At 41.1% G+C, this 22,778-nt stretch overlaps 2 protein-coding genes and 1 pseudogene across 2 annotated transcripts; 2 read left to right on the forward strand and 1 right to left on the reverse strand.

The window, feature by feature from the left end:
• The first annotated feature begins 1,718 nt into the window (after positions 1 to 1,718).
• Positions 1,719 to 11,149, forward strand: LOC139206799 (uncharacterized; annotated as a pseudogene).
• LOC139206800 (gap junction alpha-3 protein-like) lies at positions 11,106 to 13,516 on the forward strand. Its single transcript, XM_070836399.1, has 2 exons — positions 11,106 to 11,329; positions 12,128 to 13,516. Exon 2 carries the CDS (start codon positions 12,152 to 12,154, stop codon positions 13,229 to 13,231), a length of 1,080 nt encoding a protein of 359 aa, XP_070692500.1. The 5' UTR covers positions 11,106 to 11,329; positions 12,128 to 12,151; the 3' UTR covers positions 13,232 to 13,516.
• A 4,452-nt stretch (positions 13,517 to 17,968) lies between these two features.
• vma21 (vacuolar ATPase assembly factor VMA21) lies at positions 17,969 to 20,499 on the reverse strand. The gene is made up of 3 exons (XM_070836776.1): positions 20,328 to 20,499; positions 19,879 to 19,988; positions 17,969 to 19,000 (listed from the first exon to the last, which is right to left on the reverse strand). The coding sequence occupies exons 1-3, from the start codon at positions 20,387 to 20,389 to the stop codon at positions 18,858 to 18,860; spliced, it is 315 nt and encodes a 104-aa protein (XP_070692877.1). The 5' UTR covers positions 20,390 to 20,499; the 3' UTR covers positions 17,969 to 18,857.
• Between the last annotated feature and the right edge of the window lie 2,279 nt (positions 20,500 to 22,778).

The raw sequence follows: 22,778 nt of genomic DNA on the forward strand, positions 1-22,778 counted from the left end.
AGGAATGCAAGTAGCAAATTGTATTCATTCTTCGACTTGATGGTTAATGGTAGCTGGCATTTAGACATTAGCAGCAGCTTGTTTGTTAGCACATTAGAGCAGGTATTCAAAACTTGTATCAGTCTCTCCCTCCAGGCTCACTGTGTTTCCAGTAAACCCCACTGTCATCCTTTCCTAATTAAACTCTGTGGAAATCTCTCTTAATAAGGATAACATTATCTTGCATCAGTGATATCCGCTTCCTCAAACTTAGCACAAGTCACTGGCGTTGCCATCAATGTTGCACATATCTTGTTTCAAACAGAGTAAGACGTGTTTTGTGTTTCATCAGTTTTTCTGTAACACTTCTCTTGACAAAGTTGCTATCTGTCCATCCAGCTGTTTGTTCTGCTCTCGTTTTCTGTCTCTGTTCTATTTAGAAATATGCTTACCTGGAATTAAGGTTCTACTAGCAGCACACTCTTGGTATAAATAGCACTGCAGTCAAGAAAGTATGCTGGCATGATCAACAGCGCAGAAATCCTCGTAACGATATTATTTACAGCACATTGACATTTCTAATTTTCCTCTTTCTCTTCAGTGGAAACAAGAGATTCGGGACATAGGAAACTTCTTTGAATTATTCAGTGCAAACTTGTATTCATAAAAGGTCTGACTTGGCAGTAGCTGTATTAAAAATATATTAATATAAAATCAATATGGGATTGTACTGTTTTCTGTATTCAGCTTTATTGGCCAAGTATGTGTCCACATACAGGGAATTTGGCTGAACAAAGACAGGTACAAATAAACACTAGATCTAATATAAAATCAATATGGGATTGTACTCGGTTTTCTGTATTCAGCTTTATTGGCCAAGTATGTGTCCATATACTGGGAATTTGGCTGAATAAAGACAGGTACAAATAAACACTAGATCTAATATGTAAATACAAGAGTGTAAAATGTGATCTGTTCACACACACACACACACTGTCTGGCTGATCTAGTGATCTGATTTGCTTTGTGGATTCACAATTAAATTTCATAATTAATAATCAAATATCAACAGGTCTGTCAAATTATCATTATCACAGCATTTGATTACTTCCTGTTAGCATTAGACTGTACAGGTGATATCATGTGGTCTTTAAGAGTCATGGTTTCCTTTATGGTTTCTCTCCATCACAAGAGCTGCACTGTGAATCTGTTTGTTTGTTCTTAATTATTCTTGGTGCAGTTTTAGCAGCTCACTGCATTCCACTGCACTCCACTGCACACACTGGATGAGGCCTCTTGTTAAAAGGTCCATTAGTCCACACTGTTCTGGAAGCAGTGGGGCTGCTGTTAAGAAATAACAATATATATAATAACTAAGATAACAGATTAGCTGAAGAAAGAGCAGCACACCTGCGAACTTTATCGTGACACCTTTCCTTCAGGTGAGGGAACTACTTGGGCCTCAAAGACCAACCTGAGTTTCCAACATGGCGGGTCGCGGTTCCTCCTCTTAGGACGCAGCTCTCCGACGACCGCGGCGGGAAGAAGAAGCCACCAAGCAGGAGGAGAAGGTGAAGAGAAGAACTGCTGCACATCCTCCAGAGCCGGACACCTGTAGCTGCTCACGAAACGTGTCCGGAAATAGCGGCCAACCTCACGTACATTTTAGCTAGCTAGCTTAATCAGGAGGCTAATTAGCAAGCTAACGTTAGCCTCCAGCTAGCTCCTCCAGGTCGGCCATGACTCCTCAGCAGCAGGTCGTCCTCCGCCAACCACACCCCTCCATCATTTCACAGAAAGTGCAGTTAACTTATAGACTTTTTTTGCTGGAAAATGCGCGGAATACACTTGAACAAGAACTTCTCAACTTCACCAACAAGGTAAGTTTATGTTAATATCTGTAAAGTAATTCAGCTAGCTAGCAGGCACACAGGGGTCATAGTTGGCTTAGTTTGCTTGGTTTTAATGCACCAAAGTGCAGCTGACAGAAACATACATGTAATTAATTGTTGTAGGAGCCACACTCAATGCATATTTCCATTAAAGATTCCTAATTCTTCCAAGTAATTAATCATGTCTATGAAATGTAGGAAAAGAGTGGAAAATTTGTCAAACCAGCAATCTATAACCCAAATACATTCAATTATAGTGCAATTATAGAAAACAGGCATCTTAGAGGCATTATGTGTTGGCGGATGTTCTGGTAAATTATTAAGTTGACAAAAGCACAGCACTAATTGTTACATGTATTTTTGAATAAACCGAAATGACGTGCCTGCATTCAACAGCTTGTTTCACTTTTCCTGCAGGCCTATGAAGAGGTTCAAGGTTTCTTGAATTCGTCTTTTCCCCCCAGAGCGTTCAGTGATCTCGCAAAGGCTTTGGATACAAGATGTCAAGCCATCGACAAGCTCTCGGCTTTACTGAAGGACTTCACAGTTGGCAAGTCGGGGTTCAGTGTGCGATTTGGAAGAGATTTTTTTTTTTGTGTAACTTCCTTTAACAAAACACTCTCTCTTTATGCTTTTATCGGATTTACAGAGCCACAGGTTTGTGTCAAAAATGGAGCAAGAACAAACCAACTTCAGCCACCTAGAGACAGAGGGGTCTTAATCACAGACGTTCTCAAGTTTGGGCCCATGTTGCAAAACTCGCTCATGGCCAGCTCCATAGCCAAAGCAGTCCAGGTCCTTGGAGCCACAGTGTCCCTTCAGCAGTTGAAACATTTCTTCATCTCCCAGCCTGCAGCGGTCCAGACGGATAACATGATATGCAACATTTCATCCAGCTACAACAGCACCGTTGCAAATACGAGCTTATCCTCTCACTTAAAGGCTGAAGAAACAGAACATGCTGTTGTTTTTCAGGAGAAACGCCCACCAGATGCTGTGATTTTTCCACCTGCCATTATTCAGAGCCCCAAGATTAGCCCAGAAGGGCCACCAATACTGCTACCTCCCATGCAAGCTATACCCCCACAGATCAGTAACCCGAAACCATTGAAAATAGCACCACTAATTAGCTGGGGATATGCGGAAGATGTCCAGGTGCAACACCAAAAACAAACATCCTCTCAGCTGCTTCACTTCCTCAGAGCAAAAGCTAAAAACATGGGTGCACTTGAGGTCACTGTCATGGAGTGGAGTAACAGTACATACACATCAAGTTCACCACAGTCGAAGTCGCCTACCATCAAAACTCAAAGCCACCAATTCAAACATGTCGTGACAGACGATCTGATCGATGCACTAGCTCCGAAAACCTCGCGTGCAGACACTGAAAACCAAGCCCCAGTCTTCAGGGTAAAAAGAGTGGAATCAAGTGGCTCTCTGACCTACACTTGTGTGATCGCAACAAAGACGGAATTGTGGGACATTGGAGACATCTTCACAGAGGTGGCAGAGGGGGAGTCTGAAGCCAACCCCTTGGAAAACGAAGACAGCCGAAATATAATGTCTCAGGTGGCTAATTCTCATGTAAACATCCAGTGGGAAAAAAAACCTCTGCCATGCAAAGTCCCTAAACAAGAGAGCAAATCTGCTGGTGCAGGAATGCCAGCGATCATCAGTTTGACCATTCCCAAGTTCGAGATCCGGAGGTTTGAAGAGACTGAAGTTGTGGTGTCTCATATTGCCAGCCCAGGCAACTTCTACATCCAACATGCAGACTCCATCATGAAGCTGCAGGCCCTTGTCACAGAGTAAGTTGTTCAGCATGGATTCTAATCTCTTGTCTGCTTTTTCTCAGCTTTTCTTAACCCTCGCTGATTCCCTGATCACAAAAACAGAACTTAAAGAGCCACTTATGCTTTTTGTTCATTACAGCTTTCTTTTGTAGATTTTTTTTTTTTTTCCTTTTTTTTTTTTTAATAATCCACATGTCTCTGGTTATCATTATTTTTCTCATTTGCTGCAGCTGGGAAGCCATTAGCTCATATGCCGAGCAGAACTGCATTCCAGACATTGGAACCCAAGTAATGGGTTGGTTCCCAAAGCAAGAACAATGGTGCAGGGCTCAGGTAACGAAGATATGTGGAGTAAGTGGAGGTGGGTCCAGTTTTGTGCATTAGAATGATTTTGCAAATGAATACCTCTAGATGGTAGCAGTGTCACTTTGCTTGCATGTAGCCACTTGGCAATTACTGACTGGCTTTTTTTTTTTTTTTTTTAGCTTAACCTGCCCTGCTCTCTGTCTTTTGAATGTCAGGTAATAATGCCACTGATGGTGCTGGGACTGAGATATCCATCAAGGTGGAGGTGAAGGGGCTGGACCACGGTGACATCGCCTGCCTGTCACTGTGGAACATCAAGGAGCTGACCCCAGAAATGGCCGTCCTACCTCTTCAGGCTTTGCAGGTCTCCCTTGCAAACGTGAGTGGTTCCCTGTTGATAATACTGACTTCATGATTTTACCACATGAATCTCTCACAGATGAGCAATTTAAGGTTTTCATTGACAGGCATGCAGCTTGTCACTCTTGCACTGAAATAGTTAATAAACTGCTCTACTATGAGAGTGTAGTCTCAGGTACCGTGTTGGCGTTTGTCCACATGATTAGTCACAGCTTATCTTACACAGTGATAAAGGAAATGAATTATCTCAGTTCATGGTATTTTTTTTGTCCGGTTCCTACCCCCCAGGTGACGCCTGTGAATGGGAGTGACTGGTCTGAGGAGGCAGTGGGCTGGTTCAAAGAAATGGTGCACAACAGGACGCTGTATGCCAGACTTTACCCACAGGGGCCCAGCGTTACAGTCGAGCTGTTTCTAGAAAAGGGAAAGCTTGGAGCCATGAGGTACTGAAGTGCACTCAATTAATTTTCAGCTGTAAATTTTGAATTTAATGTCGAAATAGCAGAGAGATGTCGTCACTAAGATGTAAACATCTAATGTTGCTTATACCAACAAGTGTCATTTTGTTTGATTTTATCAGCTATCATTGTTCAAATGTTGTATATTGTTGAATTAAGAAGTCGTGTAGTGACTGAATGTATGCTCTATAATAGGCAGCTGCCCAGAAACATAACTGTACAGTGGTATTACTATGTTCACTTTAGGAGGGGTGCGTCACTGTCTTTGAGACTGGCCCAGAATGGACATGCAAAACATAACAAGTTGAAGAATGTCAACCTCATGAAAAGAAGTAAGTTGAGTTTGGAAATTGTTTACCCTAAATTGTGCATCTACAGTAGGTGGCAGTATAGCCTGTGTCCTAACCAGAGCAGTTCCCATTTTCATTCAAAGTCTTCCTCAGTGCCACCACTGTCATTTTCACGCAAAGTCTTGTGTCTTGCATTTTAGGCAATGTCCAACTTAAAATGAGAAAACAGGACTCTGACTGGGAGAAATACCTCATCTCGTGCTATACTCAAAGCAAGAAGTAAATCAGAGAGCAGTGAAGTGTGTGGATTTGCCAACACTGAGACATTTAATAGTTCTTAAATGAAAAAAATAATTATCCACGTTTGTGTAGTTGAGTCAACATACAGTGGACTAAAAGTTCACAGTTGCATATTGACAAACTGCTGTGAGTGGCAGTACAAGGATAACTCAAGGACCTTTTAAATAAATGATAAAATATTTTGAATGTTTACGAGTTTCTATCAGCTTTCTAGTGTATTTTCATGCCTAATATTGCAGTTTGTTCAGTTAAAGCTACGTCTGGTGAACGCAAGTGTGAATCTAATGTCTTCTACAACATCACTGGAGCTCAGGAAAGTTTCTGTTTTAGTCTTTTGTTGACATAAATTCTACTTTTAGAGCTGAACAAACTGTGACGGTCTTTAAAGCGGCAAATTAAAAGCAGTGTGAAACAAAATAATGTTTTTTTTAGAACTATAATGTATGTATGATGTATAGGGACATGGCTACCTAATGGTGGAGCATATTTTTATATTGAATATTCCTCCTTAAGACATAGTTCTGTATATTGTATATATATATATATATATATATACCATACTTGCTCAGTGTGTCTCAAGTAATCGTTATTATTCCAGTTCATAGATGATGCCTGTTCAGGGAGATTACCTGCCCCCTATTAAGTGACACTTGATTTGTCTGTATGCTACATACAGTAGACATTTCATTTTTCTGTATCTTTCCTATTGATAATAATTCTTATTAGAGCCATGTTTCCTTGGTTAATATTGGGTTGTTGTTTAATGGCAGGTGTATTATTTTGAATGTACAGTCTATACTGTATGTCTTTGCTTTTGTAATAAAAGTGTTCTCTACATTCCTAAGCCCCCGTGTCTCTGTATTGTTGAGTAGTGTATCTTCTATAGAGAGAATATAAATGAGGTTTAGTTCATTCAAAGAATTACCAGGCCACCCAAACGCTCCCACTACATTTGTCATAAGTGACGCAGAAATGCTTATGCCACAGTGAACGTCTGTAGGCCATCTGATAGTACATGACAAACGACTGTATTGTGTTTTCACTTGCAGTCAGTTTGTTGTTACTGTAAATTATTGTTTCTACTGTTACAGGGAGGAGTTTGACCAGAACAAACTAAAATCTCAGATGGTTATGGAGGCAACGAAGGAATAAAAGAATTATGAAGGCATCTAATTATCTGATTTGAAATGATAAAAATCTGCGAGCATGTGGATTGAGTTTGCATCACCTTTATATTTAATACAGTAGTTTGTTCACATGCTTATGAACGAGCTCAGACACGACAAGTTAGCTTAATTGTTGTTCTTTGTCTAAATTAAATATGTCATGTACTCACAAATGTGCAAAAGTGCTCATTGGCCAGAAGGTTGTTTGGATATTTGGCCTGTAAAAACATCAGTAAGAACAGCAACTGGCACAAAACATGAATATCATGTTCATATATTCAACATATTCAACTAATTTACAGTCATCCAGCATTTAAAAATGTTACATGGTGATGTTCCAAAAATAAGCTTAAAGAACTGAGAAGGACTGGTCTGACATCAGTCTTTTTAGAAACTATATTTTCATGAAGGCTTGGCTTTTACTTTGCACTACATTAATAGTTGAACAGCTCATGTATTTTGCGGATGAATCTGCAGACCTGTTAGGGACTCCGTGCTCTCAATGACAGTGGCTCAGGTCAAAAGCTTCCTTCACTTCCCTGCCCTGCCAAGCACAATAAATAATGTGGCTGGCTGAGGCCTTTTGTGTCCACACAGATTCCTTCTTTTGCCCGGGGTAGGCGGAAATCGAGGCGTTTGATCTGAATTCTAAAGAGTCTTGTTGCAGCCCAATAAAGGCTGCCATTGTATGTAAATAGTTTATATAAGAGCATATGACTGCTACGGTGCAGGGCAGTGGCTAGTGGCGGAGGAATGATTAGCATTTTCCAAACGCATGGTGTTCTCAATCCAGCCTTTTGGCTTGCTAAAAAGCACAATATTTTAATTAATTTCTTCCCGCTTTGTACACATTTTTGTGTACCACCACAACTGAAGGTAAAATACATGTTCTATCATTTAATTCTGTTTTATACTAACGTTCAGTGTGCAGTGAGATTTTTTTGTGAGTGATGGCTGACATGCCCCACTGACTCGACCAGACAAATGATGAAAAATGAAATGTTATTTAAATAATCATTACCCTTTGCAGTAGTAATATTTGTATGAGTCAGCTTTTAAGCAGTGTGATCATTTCAAGTTTTTATTCAACAAATATGGTCGAGTCCATAGCCTTTCTTACAAACAATGGAGGTCTCTCACTTGTCTTAAAAAAAAAAAAAATCTCTTAATGAGATGGATGTCTGGTTGGTTCCTTGGAGAAATGTGCTGGCAGTCTGTCTGCAACTGGGCTGTAGGTCAGTTTGGGAGTACAGTATTAATACAGGGTGAGTCAATCACGTGGTTCGCCGAATGTTTCGCAATTGGCCTTGCGCTGTTGCGTCTTTTGACGGTGCACGGCGGTAGGCCATCACCCCTGCTTTTATACGGCCAGCGGGCTACTTGGCAATTCTTTTCTGTTGTTCCTTACTCTGCCAAATCCAGCTTGATGCTCAGGCCACACCTCAAGATGGTCATCTTTGGACCCGGCGCTGCTTACGCCGCTTGCACCGCTGGCTGAGCCTGGTAAACCTCTAAAAACTAATGTTACAACAGTTAGACTTTTACTTAACTACTAAGTTGTCGTGGATGACAACTATTTGCTATTTTAAGTGATACCATTGCTACAAACCTTTGCTCCATATGAGAGGCTAAATGTTCTTTAATTGGGTTATTTTACTTTTAAGTTTTTCCAAGATTCCCTAACTTTTTATTTGATTAATAACCTCAAGTTAGAAGATTAATGACCTCAAGATAGAGAAATAGTTTCACCTACGTCCATGTAACCTTTACTGAAAATCTTTGTTCTTTGCAGACCTGGAGTCGAAAATGAACTGGGGGACCTTTTATGCCGTGATCAGCGGCGTAAACAGGCACTCTACCGGCATCGGACGTGTTTGGCTCTCCGTCATCTTCATCTTCCGTATCCTGGTCCTGGTGGTTGCTGCTGAGAGCGTTTGGGGAGATGAGAAGTCCGGCTTCACCTGCAACACCCAGCAGCCCGGCTGCAACAGCGTCTGCTACGACCAGTTCTTCCCCATCTCGCACATCCGCCTGTGGGCGCTCCAGCTCATCCTGGTGTCCACCCCCGCCCTGCTGGTGGCCATGCATGTGGCCCACCGACGCCACATCGACAAGAAGCTCCTGAAGAGGTCGGGCCGCAGCAGCCCCAAGGAGCTGGAACACATCAAGAACCAGAAGTTTCAGATCACCGGAGCTCTGTGGTGGACTTACATGATCAGTATCATCTTCAGAATAATCTTCGAGGTGGCTTTTCTCTACATCTTCTACTTGATCTACCCTGACTTTAAGATGGTGCGTTTGGTAAAGTGTGACTCGTACCCATGCCCCAACACAGTGGACTGTTTTGTGTCCAGACCCACAGAAAAGACCATATTTACTGTGTTCATGCTGGCAGTGTCTGGAGTGTGCGTGCTGCTTAACCTGGCTGAGGTGGTATACCTCGTAGCCAGGGCCTGCAAACGGTGCTTCGGGGGCTCTGACGAAGAGTCCAAAGTAGCTTGGATAAGCCAAAGATTGTCCTCTTATAGGCAAAATGAAATCAATCAGCTGATAGCAGACCATTCTCTCAAGTCTAAGTTCACTGTGACCAAAAAGAACCCAAGTGAGAAGGGTGAAAGGTGTTCTGCTTTCTGAGACCCAGCCTCTCCTGTTCCCTTTGAACTAATCTACAGTAATCACACATGTTCATGGAGCATGCTGCTCTGCATTAATGTTGCATATACTGTATATTTGATCATTGTCAGCATACATATTTAGACCATTGATTTAAGTATCATTCAGCCAATCGCTTATTGATTCATCCGTTTTTTCTTTTTTCTTTATTGGTTTAACTAACACTAGTTGCTGTCGGAACTTGTCTAAACTATTTGGAGCCAGTAGTGAAGGTTAAAGGACCATACCGGTGTTTTTGCATGTTTTAGCCCATTCACTACATCGTAGCCGACGTAGAGCTAAAGCTCAAATCTATTTGTTAGATTTAGATACAGTTCGAATTATGGATTTGTTTGGAAATCCTGCTGGTGTGGTAGGTTGGTGTGCTGGTTAGCTTCCACGCAGCTGTATTTACAAATTCTGATGTATGAAAGTCATCCCCAGCAAGAAAACATTCATTTGAAAAGGATGACAGGTTCACCTAGTTAAGAAAGTTATATCAAGTCTTGATTAATCAATTTTCATGCTTTACTTCAGTTAAAGGAAACGGGCAGCTTTCATTAAACATAAAACATTAAAAACTAAAAAAGCTTTGAAATCTATCCAGTTTTATTTAGTTTTAGCCAAATCAGCCAAAATGTGCAAAAACACCGGTATGGTCCTTTAATGGAGCAACGATTACCGTAGAGAGTAAAATGCTGGATAGAAAGTGAACTTTTTATCAGTTATATTGTTAATGTGTAATGTGTCTATATTTAATTCCAGTCTAAGTTAAAGCTAGGTAATGTAATATTTACTTCAAGCCAATAACAGTATGCTTGGATTTTATTGGGCAGTTTTAGTTATTTCATTCATTTATTTATTATCTATATGTAAAGGCTAATGGGGCGGCGGGGCGGGGGGGATTTTACTAAACTTGTCAGACAGCTGTAACTACTATTTAAATTAGCACAATGCTATGGAAGTAGGCTAATATCTGGGTTGGTGCTAGAAAACCAAAGAAGGTTTTGGAACTGTACATATGAATTCACTTGTGAATACTGCCTACTTCCTTCATTGTAGCTTCTGTTTGAGGTGATGCTTTTTGTTTCCGAAAAATGTTTGAGTTTGACCTACTTTTTAACAAAGACCTATCACTGTCTGCACTTGCTTTCTTTAATATTACCTTGCGTTGTGTTTAATTCAGTATCTCTCATCCTAGTCCTGAAAATTTAATGTCCTATACGCTGGTATCTGTTTATACAACTGTTCTATTATAAAGTTCTTCACGTTGTAGTGCATTCAAAAACCCTAGTGTTGACATTTATGCCCAAATGTACATATATCAATTCACATCCGGGTAAACAATCCAGTAAATATGTAATATGGGTTGAAACTATATGTGTACATTATGTAATATAAAGAAATAAACTGTCTGATAATTTGACGTCATTTGTTATTTGGCAGACTTGTTTGTTCTATCGGGTTTCTTTCGTACCAAAATAATGAGATCTGTCGAAGGACGGTAGTGATCACATAGACAGTATTTTCCTTTTGAACACTTAAAGGCTGACGTGTTGAAACTGTCACTATGATTTGTAACTCGATGCAAATGGCCACTCATCTCCAAATCATCCCACCCCCCCATGATAGGAGAGACCCTTGTGCTATATTTAGACCCCCAGAAGCACTTGTGTGCAGACAGACTTAGCAGACAACATCATTGGCCAGCTGCCCTGTCACTCACTGTAACAAGCGAGTGAAGGGGCTTTAATAGTTTACATTAGAGAGTGTGTCCTGTGCCAAATTTAACCATGGAGGGGGGAGGGTGGGGGTTGAGAGAGGGCAGGCCGGACATGGTCGAGAGTGCGTCCAGCAGGTTACGTGTGTGTGTTGTGGTCAGTGGAAGACCCCGGGGCCGGGATCCTGATTCCTGCCCGAGCTGTACTTGAAAACAAAAGACAGGGCAAGTGAGTTTGTCGGTGCGGAACAGAGGTTGTGGCCAGCACAAGTCCACTTTTCCTGTCCATTCAAGGGCATTGCTGGGGGGCCCGAAGACCAGCTCTGCACTGAGGCCTGTCAGTGAAGCAGGCGGCCTCATGGACCCTCGAAGACCAGCAGGGCTTCACCACACGGGATGTATAAGCTGACAAGGTGGGTTCATCCGTAAATGTGATTCTATGTGATTACTTGTGAACTTAAACCTTAACTTTCTGACACATTGTGGTCAAAGGCTGCCGTTTGTTTACAGTCTGTCTTGTATGAGAACACAATGTTAGGAGATGCAGGTTTTCTCTTGAGAAAACCACCATCTTTTTCTAATAATGTTCATTATATTATTATCTTACATCGTGTGAGGGGTTTGATATTGAGAGCGTAATAACATTTTAGCAGTTATCAGAATTCCTTCTCCCTCACAGTAACATACCGTGAATTTGCTGCCGTGCTACTGTGCAGCACATTCATCAGAAGGAGAATATATTTATAACATTATGTGTTGCCAGAGCTGACAGTACTGGCATTACTCAACTGTCTCTGATTCACACTTCCACCACATCTGTCTGGTGTTTGATTTCACCGCGCGTAGATCATGTTGCTGCGGCTCGGGCCATGAAGGCCAGGAGCCGCAGAATCATGACTGGAACCTTCATGCCTTCCCTCCTGTCCACACTTGCCAAATATATACCCTCCTAAAGTAAATATAATCCTGCCTGCGTCCACGTGGAAAAGGCCACTACCTGCTACCAGCAGCAGAGTCTCCCACTCGAGTAGCAGCTTGGCTCCCAAGAGACTCAATTGGTGTGAGCTCTGCTGAAGACGTATTAAGAGAGTTTGTAGCCATCAGGAACACCAAGGCTTATTTTAACCTCTAGATTAGTTTTATTTTAGTCTTTTCATATTTTTTTTGTTTGTGGACAAGTCTATACACTTTGGTTGTTTTTGTACCTCCAGCCCCAGATCTGAGCTCACACAGCCATGGGGGACTGGAACCTGCTGGGAAAGCTTTTAGAAAAAGCCCAGGAGCACTCTACCGTGGTGGGGAAGGTGTGGCTCACCGTCCTGTTCATCTTCCGGATCCTGATACTGAGTGCTGCGACAGAGAAGGTGTGGGGCGACGAGCAGTCGGGCTTCACTTGTGACACCAAGCAGCCTGGTTGTGAGAACGTGTGCTATGACATCACTTTCCCCATCTCCCACGTCCGCTTTTGGGTGCTGCAGATCATCTTTGTGTCCACGCCCACGTTGATCTACCTGGGACACATACTCCATCTGGTGCGGATGGAGGACAAGCAGAAAGCCAAGGATCACGCACATCATTCAGACAAGCAGGCCCTTATTGCGGACGCTAAGCACAAAAAGGCTCTGGTGAGGGACGATAAAGGGCGAGTGCGCCTGCAGGGGGAGCTCTTGCGCACGTATGTCTTCAATGTGGTCTTTAAGACTCTGTTTGAGGTGGGCTTTATTGTGGCTCAATACCTCTTGTATGGCTTTGAGCTCAAGCCCATGTACACATGTGACAGACCACCCTGCCCCAATGTGGTAAACTGCTACATATCCCGCCCCACGGAGAAAACTATCTTCATCATCTTCATGCTGGGGGTGGCCAGCGTGTCTCTGCTCCTCAACCTCGTAGAGGTCTACCACCTGGGCTTCACTAAGTGCCGGCAGGGCATCACCTTCAGGAGAGGTCAAAAGTCCTCTGAGTGTAACCCCGAGGAGCCCAACGAGGCCCCTGTGCCGTTTGCGCCGAGTTACGACGACTACTTCCACGGGCACCACCAAGTCCAGCCGGCCTACCCGCCCGTGCCCGGCTACAACCTCTCCCCTTTGTCTGACGGCACGGACTCGTCCTTCCACCCTTACCACAGCAAGGCGGCCTACAAACAGAATAAGGACAACTTGGCGGTGGAAAGGAGCAGCAGCAAGCCAGAGGAATGTGACCTGAAAGGAAAGAAGGGAGCAGGATCAGCCCCTGGGTCACCTACGCAGGCCAGGCCTGGCCGCAGTGCCAAGCACAGCAACAACAAGACTAGAATAGACGATCTGAAGATATGAGGAGGTTTATGTTTCTCTGAGGGGTCTTAAATTGCTGTGAGGGGATCGTATGTTGTTTGGAAGCATTCAAACATGCTGAACTGAGTCCTCTCTTTAAGATCGCACTGGTTTTACTCATTCCAACTTAGAAGGGAGTGACATTTATAGGGCACACGGGGAAGCTGCACTTGTACAGTAATGTGTAAAGATTGATGCGGTTCAATAATCACATTTCTAATTAACTTAGACCTCCACTGACCCATAGCTGCTTTTTTTTCCATTTAAAAAACTTAATTGGATTTCACATTAGCCTTTAGCATTATGGTATGCCATTTGTGGCAACACACATCTGTTGCCTGTTTTGGGTTTGTCTTTTATTGATTTGTGTATGGTGTGAATCTTTCCACTATTCACTATTGTCACTGAGAAAAATCACAAAAACAAAATTAACAAAAGCAACCATCTGCTCAGGGTTTACATTCAGCGTATCTGCTTTTTTTTCTATGAGTGACGAATGTGAATTAACCCAACTCCATGTATAAAGTTGCTCAAACTTTGGGAACAGAATCCAGGGCAGAAACTTGCTCGGCGCTGCTCTGACCTCATTTGAGGAAATCAGATAGGGTGAATAGTTAAATTTAACTTCCTTTTAACTGTTTTGAGGTCACCATCAAGCATAGTTCACTTGCTTAGACTTGAAGAGAGAAGTTGTGCAATACCTGACAACACATGGGACACTGGAAATACTGTACGTAGTTCCAGGACATGCCTCAGATGAAACTGCACTGGTCTCAGGAGTTCCCACATTTGTTCTCTCTCTTTTTATAGCAAAAGCCAGCATGTACAATCATGAGCACATTGTCTTGTTTATCCTTGTTTATATCTGTGTTTGTGTCGTTTGTTTTTCTGTAAAGCACTTGGTGACAACCATATTTGTAAAACCGCTTCAAATAAATCTGTCTTAAGTTTGCAAATTATGATTTCAAGTCTCTTTCAGAAAAGGGGAACCATTTCACTTGAACATGTGTTACAGCTGTTAGTCCATAATCTTGAAACAAATAAATCAAGATAAACTAAGAAATGACAATATTTGTAATGTCTAGTTTCTACACGCAGTGTCTCTAACGTATTATATATAGTGTAGCTCTGCAGCCATGCTTCTTTGAAACACTGAATCTCTGAAATGAGGGTGTAGTTTGAGTCATTACTGTCTCCACACAAACATTTCAACCTGTAAAAACTGACGTGCTTGAGCGGGAATAAACATGTCATGTGTAAAGTATTTGCTGTCCGGGCATCCCACATGTGCACATCTTAAACTCGTCTCTGCCAGTAAAGCACGGCACACAGACACCTTCTGGTATGGAAATGTTAAAATAATGACATAGCACAGTAATGACAAAGAGGCTCTCTCATACCTTTTGACTGGTGCGTCAATGCTCGATAAGTCAAGGGAAGAACAAATATCTTTACTTAAACGTATTAAAAACAAACGAATGCAATTTCTGCGGGGGAAAAAGGGCTCAGCTGTAAATGTGAATTATGACTGAGTTTAGTCTGGGCAGAGTGTTCTCTGCTTTAGTGTGTTGTGGTGCCAGAAACAATATGGACAAAACAGTGAGGAGTGTTATTTATGATGTATGGCTCCATAAATCAGTAAGAAAACCAGAATAGTGTCTGATTCTAAAAATGTCACATCTACTTTTACAAATGAAAATAAAACAGGAAGGTTACTCAAAGTTATTTTGAGACATAAATCATCTTGAAATATAATAAAATTATTATCTCTGAGAAAAGGGTCGCATGTGAAACGCTGACAGATGAACAGATATGAGTTATGGGCATAGATGGATATCCAGCACTTTGAAATGAAATCCTTTTTAGTGCAAGGCCAACATTTTCAATTGTAGGTGCATCAGAGGGTCAGAGCATCATATCATAAGTCGTTGTGTAGCACATTTTATGAAAGCATAGAGCATATTTCAATAAACCATGTATAGATACAAATGTTAAGTCTGCACACAGTCGACTGAATCACAGTTAAAGTCGGCGATTTCTTAAAATTAGATTTTTTTTTTTTAATATAAACTACATTATGTCTCACTTAACAGGAAGGCCCTCACCAGTGTTATTCATATTTCCTTTGGATGCTCTCCTTGAAGAGAAAAATTGTAACACCCCCCCCACAAATACAAACGATGAAACACTATATTGATAAAAATTAATTTTGCCTCTTACTCAAATAATAATTTTCACACAGCCACCAACCTGCACATCAGGAGTAGGATTAGCAAAGGCGATGTCGAACACAACAAAATGATGCGGCAGTACTGAGTATTCCAGCCATCATGTATTTCTTAACCTAGAGCTGTCAGTGACACTTTAAGTGACACATTTCATTTGTTATGAAGTGAAGGTGGGACCTGCAGTGACAAATCACGTGCTCTCTGGACAGATCATCCTCAGTCACTAAACACCTTCCTGTATTGCCTTGGACTACCCTTGGAACACAGTTAACCTCCCCCATTTCTCAACCCTCACCCACCCCCCTAATAATTTTTGTATAGTCCCTAAAAACTGGGAAAAACACCGCAGCAAAAACACTTACACAAATAAAACACAATTAAAGCAATGCTTTTATAGTCTATGGTGCTGAACTAAAGATACACTTCAATATGCAGTGTGGTATCTTTAATTGTAGGCCATCAAAAGAATACATTCAGTTTCAACAGATCTTCATAAAAAATCTAACCAATCACTGCATACTTTATGTTTACACCTCTATATGCCGTGACAGATATTTTACATGGTTGGGATAATTGTAATGTAATTTAATGTCCTGGTGCTGTTGTTTCTTCTCTGCTCAGGAAAGTAATTATATTAAGCAGAGTTCCATGGGAAATAACAGCACAGACTAACTCAATAAAGCGCTGCCTTCGTTATTTTTAATGGCGGATATAATTTTATGTCTCTAGATGAGTTATTCCATCACTTTATTTTGTTTCTTCCCCGTGGTGCCTTCACATTGTTGTCCACCAGCTGTAGCACAGTGCTCTACTGCCCTCTCCCTTCACTTTTACTGAAACACTGACATGCAGCTTATCTTTTTGGTTCCATTTACATCTTAATGGTAAATATCTAAGTATAGCCAGCAGCTGTTATGATGCATTCCTATACCGTTCCTATCTGTCTGATCTGTTAAATGAGGCCATGCGCGTACAAAGAGTCAGAGCTGATTGTGGATTATATTCTAGGACAGGCAGCACACACAGAATAAAATCATCAAGGAGTGATGCTGTAGTGTTTTAATTAAATCCCAGACTCAAGTAAGTGTTCAGCGCTCTTTGGCCTGTTTTTCTTCACACTGACACCATGCACCCAACCTGCTAATGTGTGATAAATGACAAAGCGCCAGAAGCAAAGCCTGCCCTTGCACCAACTTTGTGTTGCTGCAAGGGTAAGCTTATGAAATATCAGCCAAAAGGAAAACAGGGCTTCTGATGTTTGCTGACTGAATCAGTCTGATTGCTTGCAGGCCTGTCACCTCATCACAAACACCAGCCTTGTTAAACTCAACGCAGACGGCGCAGCTCCGACACCAAGCTCTGCAGAATACAATGTGGGAGCAATAGAGACTCACACAGCACACAGAAAATGAACGGAAATCAGCTGCTCACATGGTTTCTGAGGCAGAAAACGTCATTATGGCTTGGCATCTGTCAGTTCATGTCTTAGCTCCCATGTTGCCTGGTCTGTGGGAACATAGTGATTGTTTGCTGCCACCATGTGACAGCTGATACACCCTGCAAACGTCGATAAAGAAACTCATTAACGTTTGAGAAACTGCAGACTTTTGCTGTTATGGCGACTTAATTGATTCTTTTCACGACAATCAATTAGGCCTGGAAAAAAAAATCAGGGTAATCAATTAAGAAAGAGATTTTTTTCCCTCTGTGCACTCAAAATAAAATGTCTTTATATGCATTCTGTTTAAAAAGAAGATTAATGAGATCATAAATTTTTAATGGTTTTTGTGAAAGCATTTTGTTTTAGCATGTCAGGCTTGTTACTACTGTGACAGTATTTGTGACAGTACTTGCTTCTGGGATAAATACTATAACCAATGTATCTATTGATGACAAACAGCCACACAAAGACTACATACTGGCGGTCTGTGCTTTCCAACGGAAGCTCTGATTTTGACCTAGCAGGAATAAAATTAAGCTGACATTTCTCAGGAAAAAAAGCCCCTCAGTAAATAAATGTGCACAAACATGCATCTCAGTGCACACATTCTGGTTTGATGTCACTTACACAACAGATGGTAGGGGAAGTCACGGCCACTTGTGTGATACGGCTTGTTTATCACGCGCACAGACCACATTTAAAAAAAAAATCTTCAAGTATCTTCTCAAACAAAACAAGAAATCTTGATATTTTTGATGTGGCAGGCTTAAAACACTGATTTTAATCTAGAACCTTAGAGTGCCTATTATACTATCATATACATTTTAAAAAGATGGCATGAAGGAGACTTTAAGGCCATCTACATCCATCTTTACATCTACATGAAAACACATTTTCTTTGCACAATATTTTGTCTAAATCATTAGATTACTGCAAGCTTCATAGGGAATAACTACAGTTATACATTGTGCAAGCATTTCATGCACAATAAGAAACTATCTCAGCAAAATCAAAAATCTGCTTTGTTTTAGTGAAACGCAACCGTTAATAATGTGTGAAACAGCTGCAAAGTTACAATCTTCCAAATTTATTTGAGCAAGTCAACACTCATCTGCATCACAGCGACTTCATGTACACCTACATCCTGATATCACCAAACATCTTCCATACAAAACATTCCTTTAAATACAGCTCGATCTTGCTTTTCTAATTCAAAGTTCCAAAATATCACTGAACTACAGTTCACAAACACTTAAAAACAGAGAGAAACACACTCGTTTACGAGGACAAAACGGATGAGTCTGATTATTTTAAGGACAGGACATCATGAAGATTTTGATCCAAAATATAGCCTGAAAGTTAAGCATGTTATGGATTTATATTGAAGTTAAAGAATCATCTTTAAATGGACGCAGATAAGAAGGGAAATTTGAGGACAGAATGATCAATTTGGTCACAGAAACTCTCACAGATGTATTTCGAAAACAAATCCTTCATACATACACAAGTACATAGAGTGTGTGTGCATGTGTGTGCATGTGTTGCATACGCACGCATCATCCGAAACCCAAGATGTTTTCCTACATGACGAAGGGACTTAGAGCACTTAGCCAAATGGCAGCTTATAACAAAGCCTCTTAAAAATAAGGGCCATCCTCCATCCACAAAAGTGACATTTTCAGAGAACAAAAAAAAGTCAAAAAGCGGGCCTGCTGAGGCTGGTGAAAAAAAAACAACAAAAAAAACACACCCAACAGCCTCCACTCCCCCATGCCAGGGAACAACAATGTTGTTTTTTTGCTTTAACCTTGTGTTAAAGCCTAAGCGCATACCAGATCCCCTAACAGACTGGTTGGTAGATGGTGCCATGTTTGGTGCTGGAGCCCATGGTTGGGGGGCTGTGGATCCGTGCCCGTGCCTGTCCGTCTCCTCCAGCCTTACGAGCTGATAAGGACGTGCCTTAATCGTGTTTGCCCTTCCCTTTAGGCGTCGTGCCTTCGTTCCAGGCCACATAAACAAACAAAGCCAAAACCACATGCACAGCGAGCACTGCGACAATGGCCGCGTAGAAGTAGCTGTCAGAGCTCGACATCTTCATCGAACCTGGGAAAAAGGGGTGGAGAAGAGTCAACGGTGGTAACAAGCAGCTGCATCACGGTGCCGATAGCGGAGGGAAACTTAGTCAGGATGCCTACAGCTTGTTAGAGTTAAATAAGAGGAGAGGTGGGTGATATGATTATCATTTGAGATGAGGAAAAACTGTTTAGCATCAGGGAGTTTCTGTACTGTTTCTACTTTGCTGCCTAACCCCCATTTGAGGGCATTATGATTATAAACCAATGAGAATTGGATTTACATGATTTTTGTGCACCAATAAATGTAGTTAAATACCTGAATTTTCTTAGATTTACCACAATGGATATGGTTTGTCAATTTAATATCAAGAAATTGTACCATATCAATATATGTATCATAATACATAATTTTCTAAAAAAGTTTTTAAAAAAAAGAACATGTAATAAAAACTAAAGTAAATATGCTGTAATTGTTTGACCCATCAGAGGATACAGTTCGGTGTATAAATGTCTTGATTTTTTAAAAACATCTTGCATCCGCAATGAAAGAAGGAATAATGAATCATTCTCAAATGTAATGTACTGGAACATAAGTTGGCCAATACATTTTTAGTGTTTTTGGGGCATTTGACACACAATATTTCTCGCAGAAAGCACTGACACGTGTATTTCTTTTTCACGCAGTTATGCTGAAAGACAAATTGATTTTTTCAAACCCTCCAGTGTCAATATCAGTTTTAGCCTAAAGAGCTGAGGGAAATAAGTCAGGCTCTGGGTCCTGTGTGAAGCTTTGATCAGGAACAAAGACTGGAGCCATGGTGAAGAGGGCAGTGAGAGCCTCAGTCCTTCCATCATCTAAATTAGTGACACAAAACAAACCGTGTGAGGGTCGAGGACAAACCTTACCCTCAAAAATGTACGCCTTTGATGCGAAGTAGAGTCCGATGGGCAGCGTGACCATCAGGATAGTGAAGAACAGCAGTGTCTTGAGGGCTGAAACCAGGGAGCTCTCATTTCTGCGGAAGAGAACAACTTCATGAGTCAGCCGGGATAAAAAAAAACAAAAAAAACAAGACGACGACCTTACAGCTGAGGAGCAGCGGGACTCTTAACATGCTGACTACTGACGTGTGGATGTCCCTCGGCGAAGATTAATGTTGTGTTCAAGGCTTACGCCACATCAAATAAAAGTCTGTTGTAAACTTTGGCACATGTTCAGCATCAGACAGCACAGGGGTATTCTGAGGAGCTTCTGAGGCCACTGCACAAACACAGAGGCTAATAGAGCAGGCTAAGACGCTAGCTAGCTTAGCTAATGTTAGCCGTTCAGTTAAAGTAGCCGGTTGTTTTCTCACCCTCTAAAATAAGGCGGAGGCCCGGCCGCGGCGTCTGACGATGCTCTGACACCTCCGTCCATTGCTGGGCTGATGGGAGGAGGGATAAAGATTAAATTAAATAATGGGAGATATAACCGGTTACTGTTAGCGTGTTTCCAGTCTGTGTTGTGTTGCCACTCTTGAAATCCCGTCTTCCGCATAGGATCATGGGACTGTCACATGACGAGGTTTGACGCCGCAAGTATCGCGAGATTATGACTTAGTTTGTGGCTGCGGTCATCCATCTGTGGTTTATGTCCTGCAGAAATGACATGTATTTTTGGAAGAAACATGAGCCCCGAGTTGATTTCCGTAAAATGTCAAAGAAATCAGCAACTTTGTTTATGTGTAACTCCTTTGTTTGTAATGTTTAGTGCAAGGGCTGCCCACAATTTGCAATTTGATAGCCAGTGAGGGTATGTCCACATCCTTTTTGGAACAGTACAGCAAAGTAAAATACTCACTTACAAGTAAATGTCCTGCGCTTAAGTATACAGGAGCGTTATTATCATTAAAGGTGTATGTAAAAGTACAAATGTACATGCCATGCATCACAATTGCAACTTTCAAAGTTATATTGTCTATGTCTTTTGTAAGGTTTCGATGTTGTAGCTGGTTTTAGTGGGATAATTTGTACTGTTTTATATTCTGTTGAATAGTTTTATTAACAACAATGCATCATTCCTTTAAGATGTTCATGTCTGCAAAGCAACAAGAGCTTACTTGCATAGCATGGTTTGGGTAGCAAGTACAGGAAGAATAATTAAAATGTACAATATAGTGATGGGAATTTCAGCTCTTTTTAGAGAGCTGGTTCTTTTGGCTCGGCTCCCTAAAAAAGAGCTGGCTCTTTCGGCTCCCAAGTGGCTCCTCAGATTTTTTTGTTGCTTCAATACATTTATTGCCAAATTATGTGTAAAATGAATTACTAATGTAAAAAACACATTATATAGAATATGTATTATTTGTATTGCTTTATTAATTTTAAATTATTTAGTTTTCCTGGCTCATAGAGCTCTGGGCTGTAGGTCTTGGTGGCTGTGGTGTTGTCCTGGATGATACTGTAGATAATGTAGGAGCAGCAGACACACTGACACCTTCATTAACAGCAGGTTCCCTTGCTTGTCTTTTCTCCTCTAACTGAATTGATGGGTGAACAGTACACACATGTCTGTGCAGGTTGTTTGTGGAGCCTGATATGAAATTTTAATTTTGCAAAGTCTGCACTCTGCCCTCCAACTATCAATTATATTAAAATGTGTCCAAATTTTACTACGTTTTCTGTCGCTCATGTTTCTCACCTGTCCTGCCTGCAGTCTCTGACTATGTAGCAGTGCTCTCTCACACTCTCATCTCTCCCCCTCACTCCAGTGAGGGGGAGAGATGAGAGCTGAGAGTGAAACATATCGGCTCCCGATCGGATCGGCTCCCAATCAGGAGCCGGCTCCTGTCGTTCACTTCAAAGAGCCGGCTCTAAGAACCGGATCATTCGCGACCGACACATCACTAGTACAATATTTGCCTCTGAAATACAGTGGAATAAAAGTATAATGGAAGCTAATGGAAAGTACCTGAACAGTATGGTAACTTATAACATCTGTTAGATTCTTGTGAAACTGTATTAAAACCTGAAGAGCTTCTTCTTTTAAAAAGCACAATCATACAATTTCAAGCATGATTCACATTACTGAGTGGTCAAACAAAAAAAGGCTCTTATAAATTTTGGTTTCTTTCTTTTTCTTTTCTTTTCCATGTCTGATTTTTTTTTGGTTTTTCACAACTTTGCATTATTTTAGTTCCTTTGTTATGCTGTTGTGCATTCATTGAAGATTCAAGTAAACTAATTCAGGTGTCTGTGTGTCAGAGTTTTAATTCAACATAACTTCATATAGGTGATCAAACCTAAATTTTATAGCCTTGTAATTACATTTAGCCAATAACATTGTCAAATACAGAAATAACATTTTTGTCACTAACATTTTTGTAACTTTTTCGTTCAAACTAATGATAAAAATACATGGCTATTAAAAATGTCTGTATTCATCCTCACAGTTCCAAGAAGAATTAGTGAAAACGCTTGTGAGGGCAAACCAAATAACTAGTGTTCCTGTTGTACTGGGTACTTTCCACAGTTTTAGGTAGATTGTACTCCAGTAGAACTTTGTAGAAACTTTGCATAAACATGTTCATGCACATTCATTCATCAGACTCCTTTGTCCAAGGTGATTATATAGTTTATAGTTTATATATTCAATAGTGATTATAATTCTCTGGCTGAACAAGATAAGAGAAACACAACTTGAATATTTTTGTCTGGATTATTTGTTCAGATTATCTGTTCTTACGCTTACGGATCGATCGCTGCATTTCTGTCTCCTATAAATGATCTGTTGTGAGGATTAAAAATAGCCACGAGCACAAGCCTGTCCT

The sequence above is a fragment of the Pempheris klunzingeri genome, chromosome 9 (assembly GCF_042242105.1).
Source record: "Pempheris klunzingeri isolate RE-2024b chromosome 9, fPemKlu1.hap1, whole genome shotgun sequence".
Lineage (NCBI taxonomy): Eukaryota > Metazoa > Chordata > Actinopteri > Acropomatiformes > Pempheridae > Pempheris > Pempheris klunzingeri.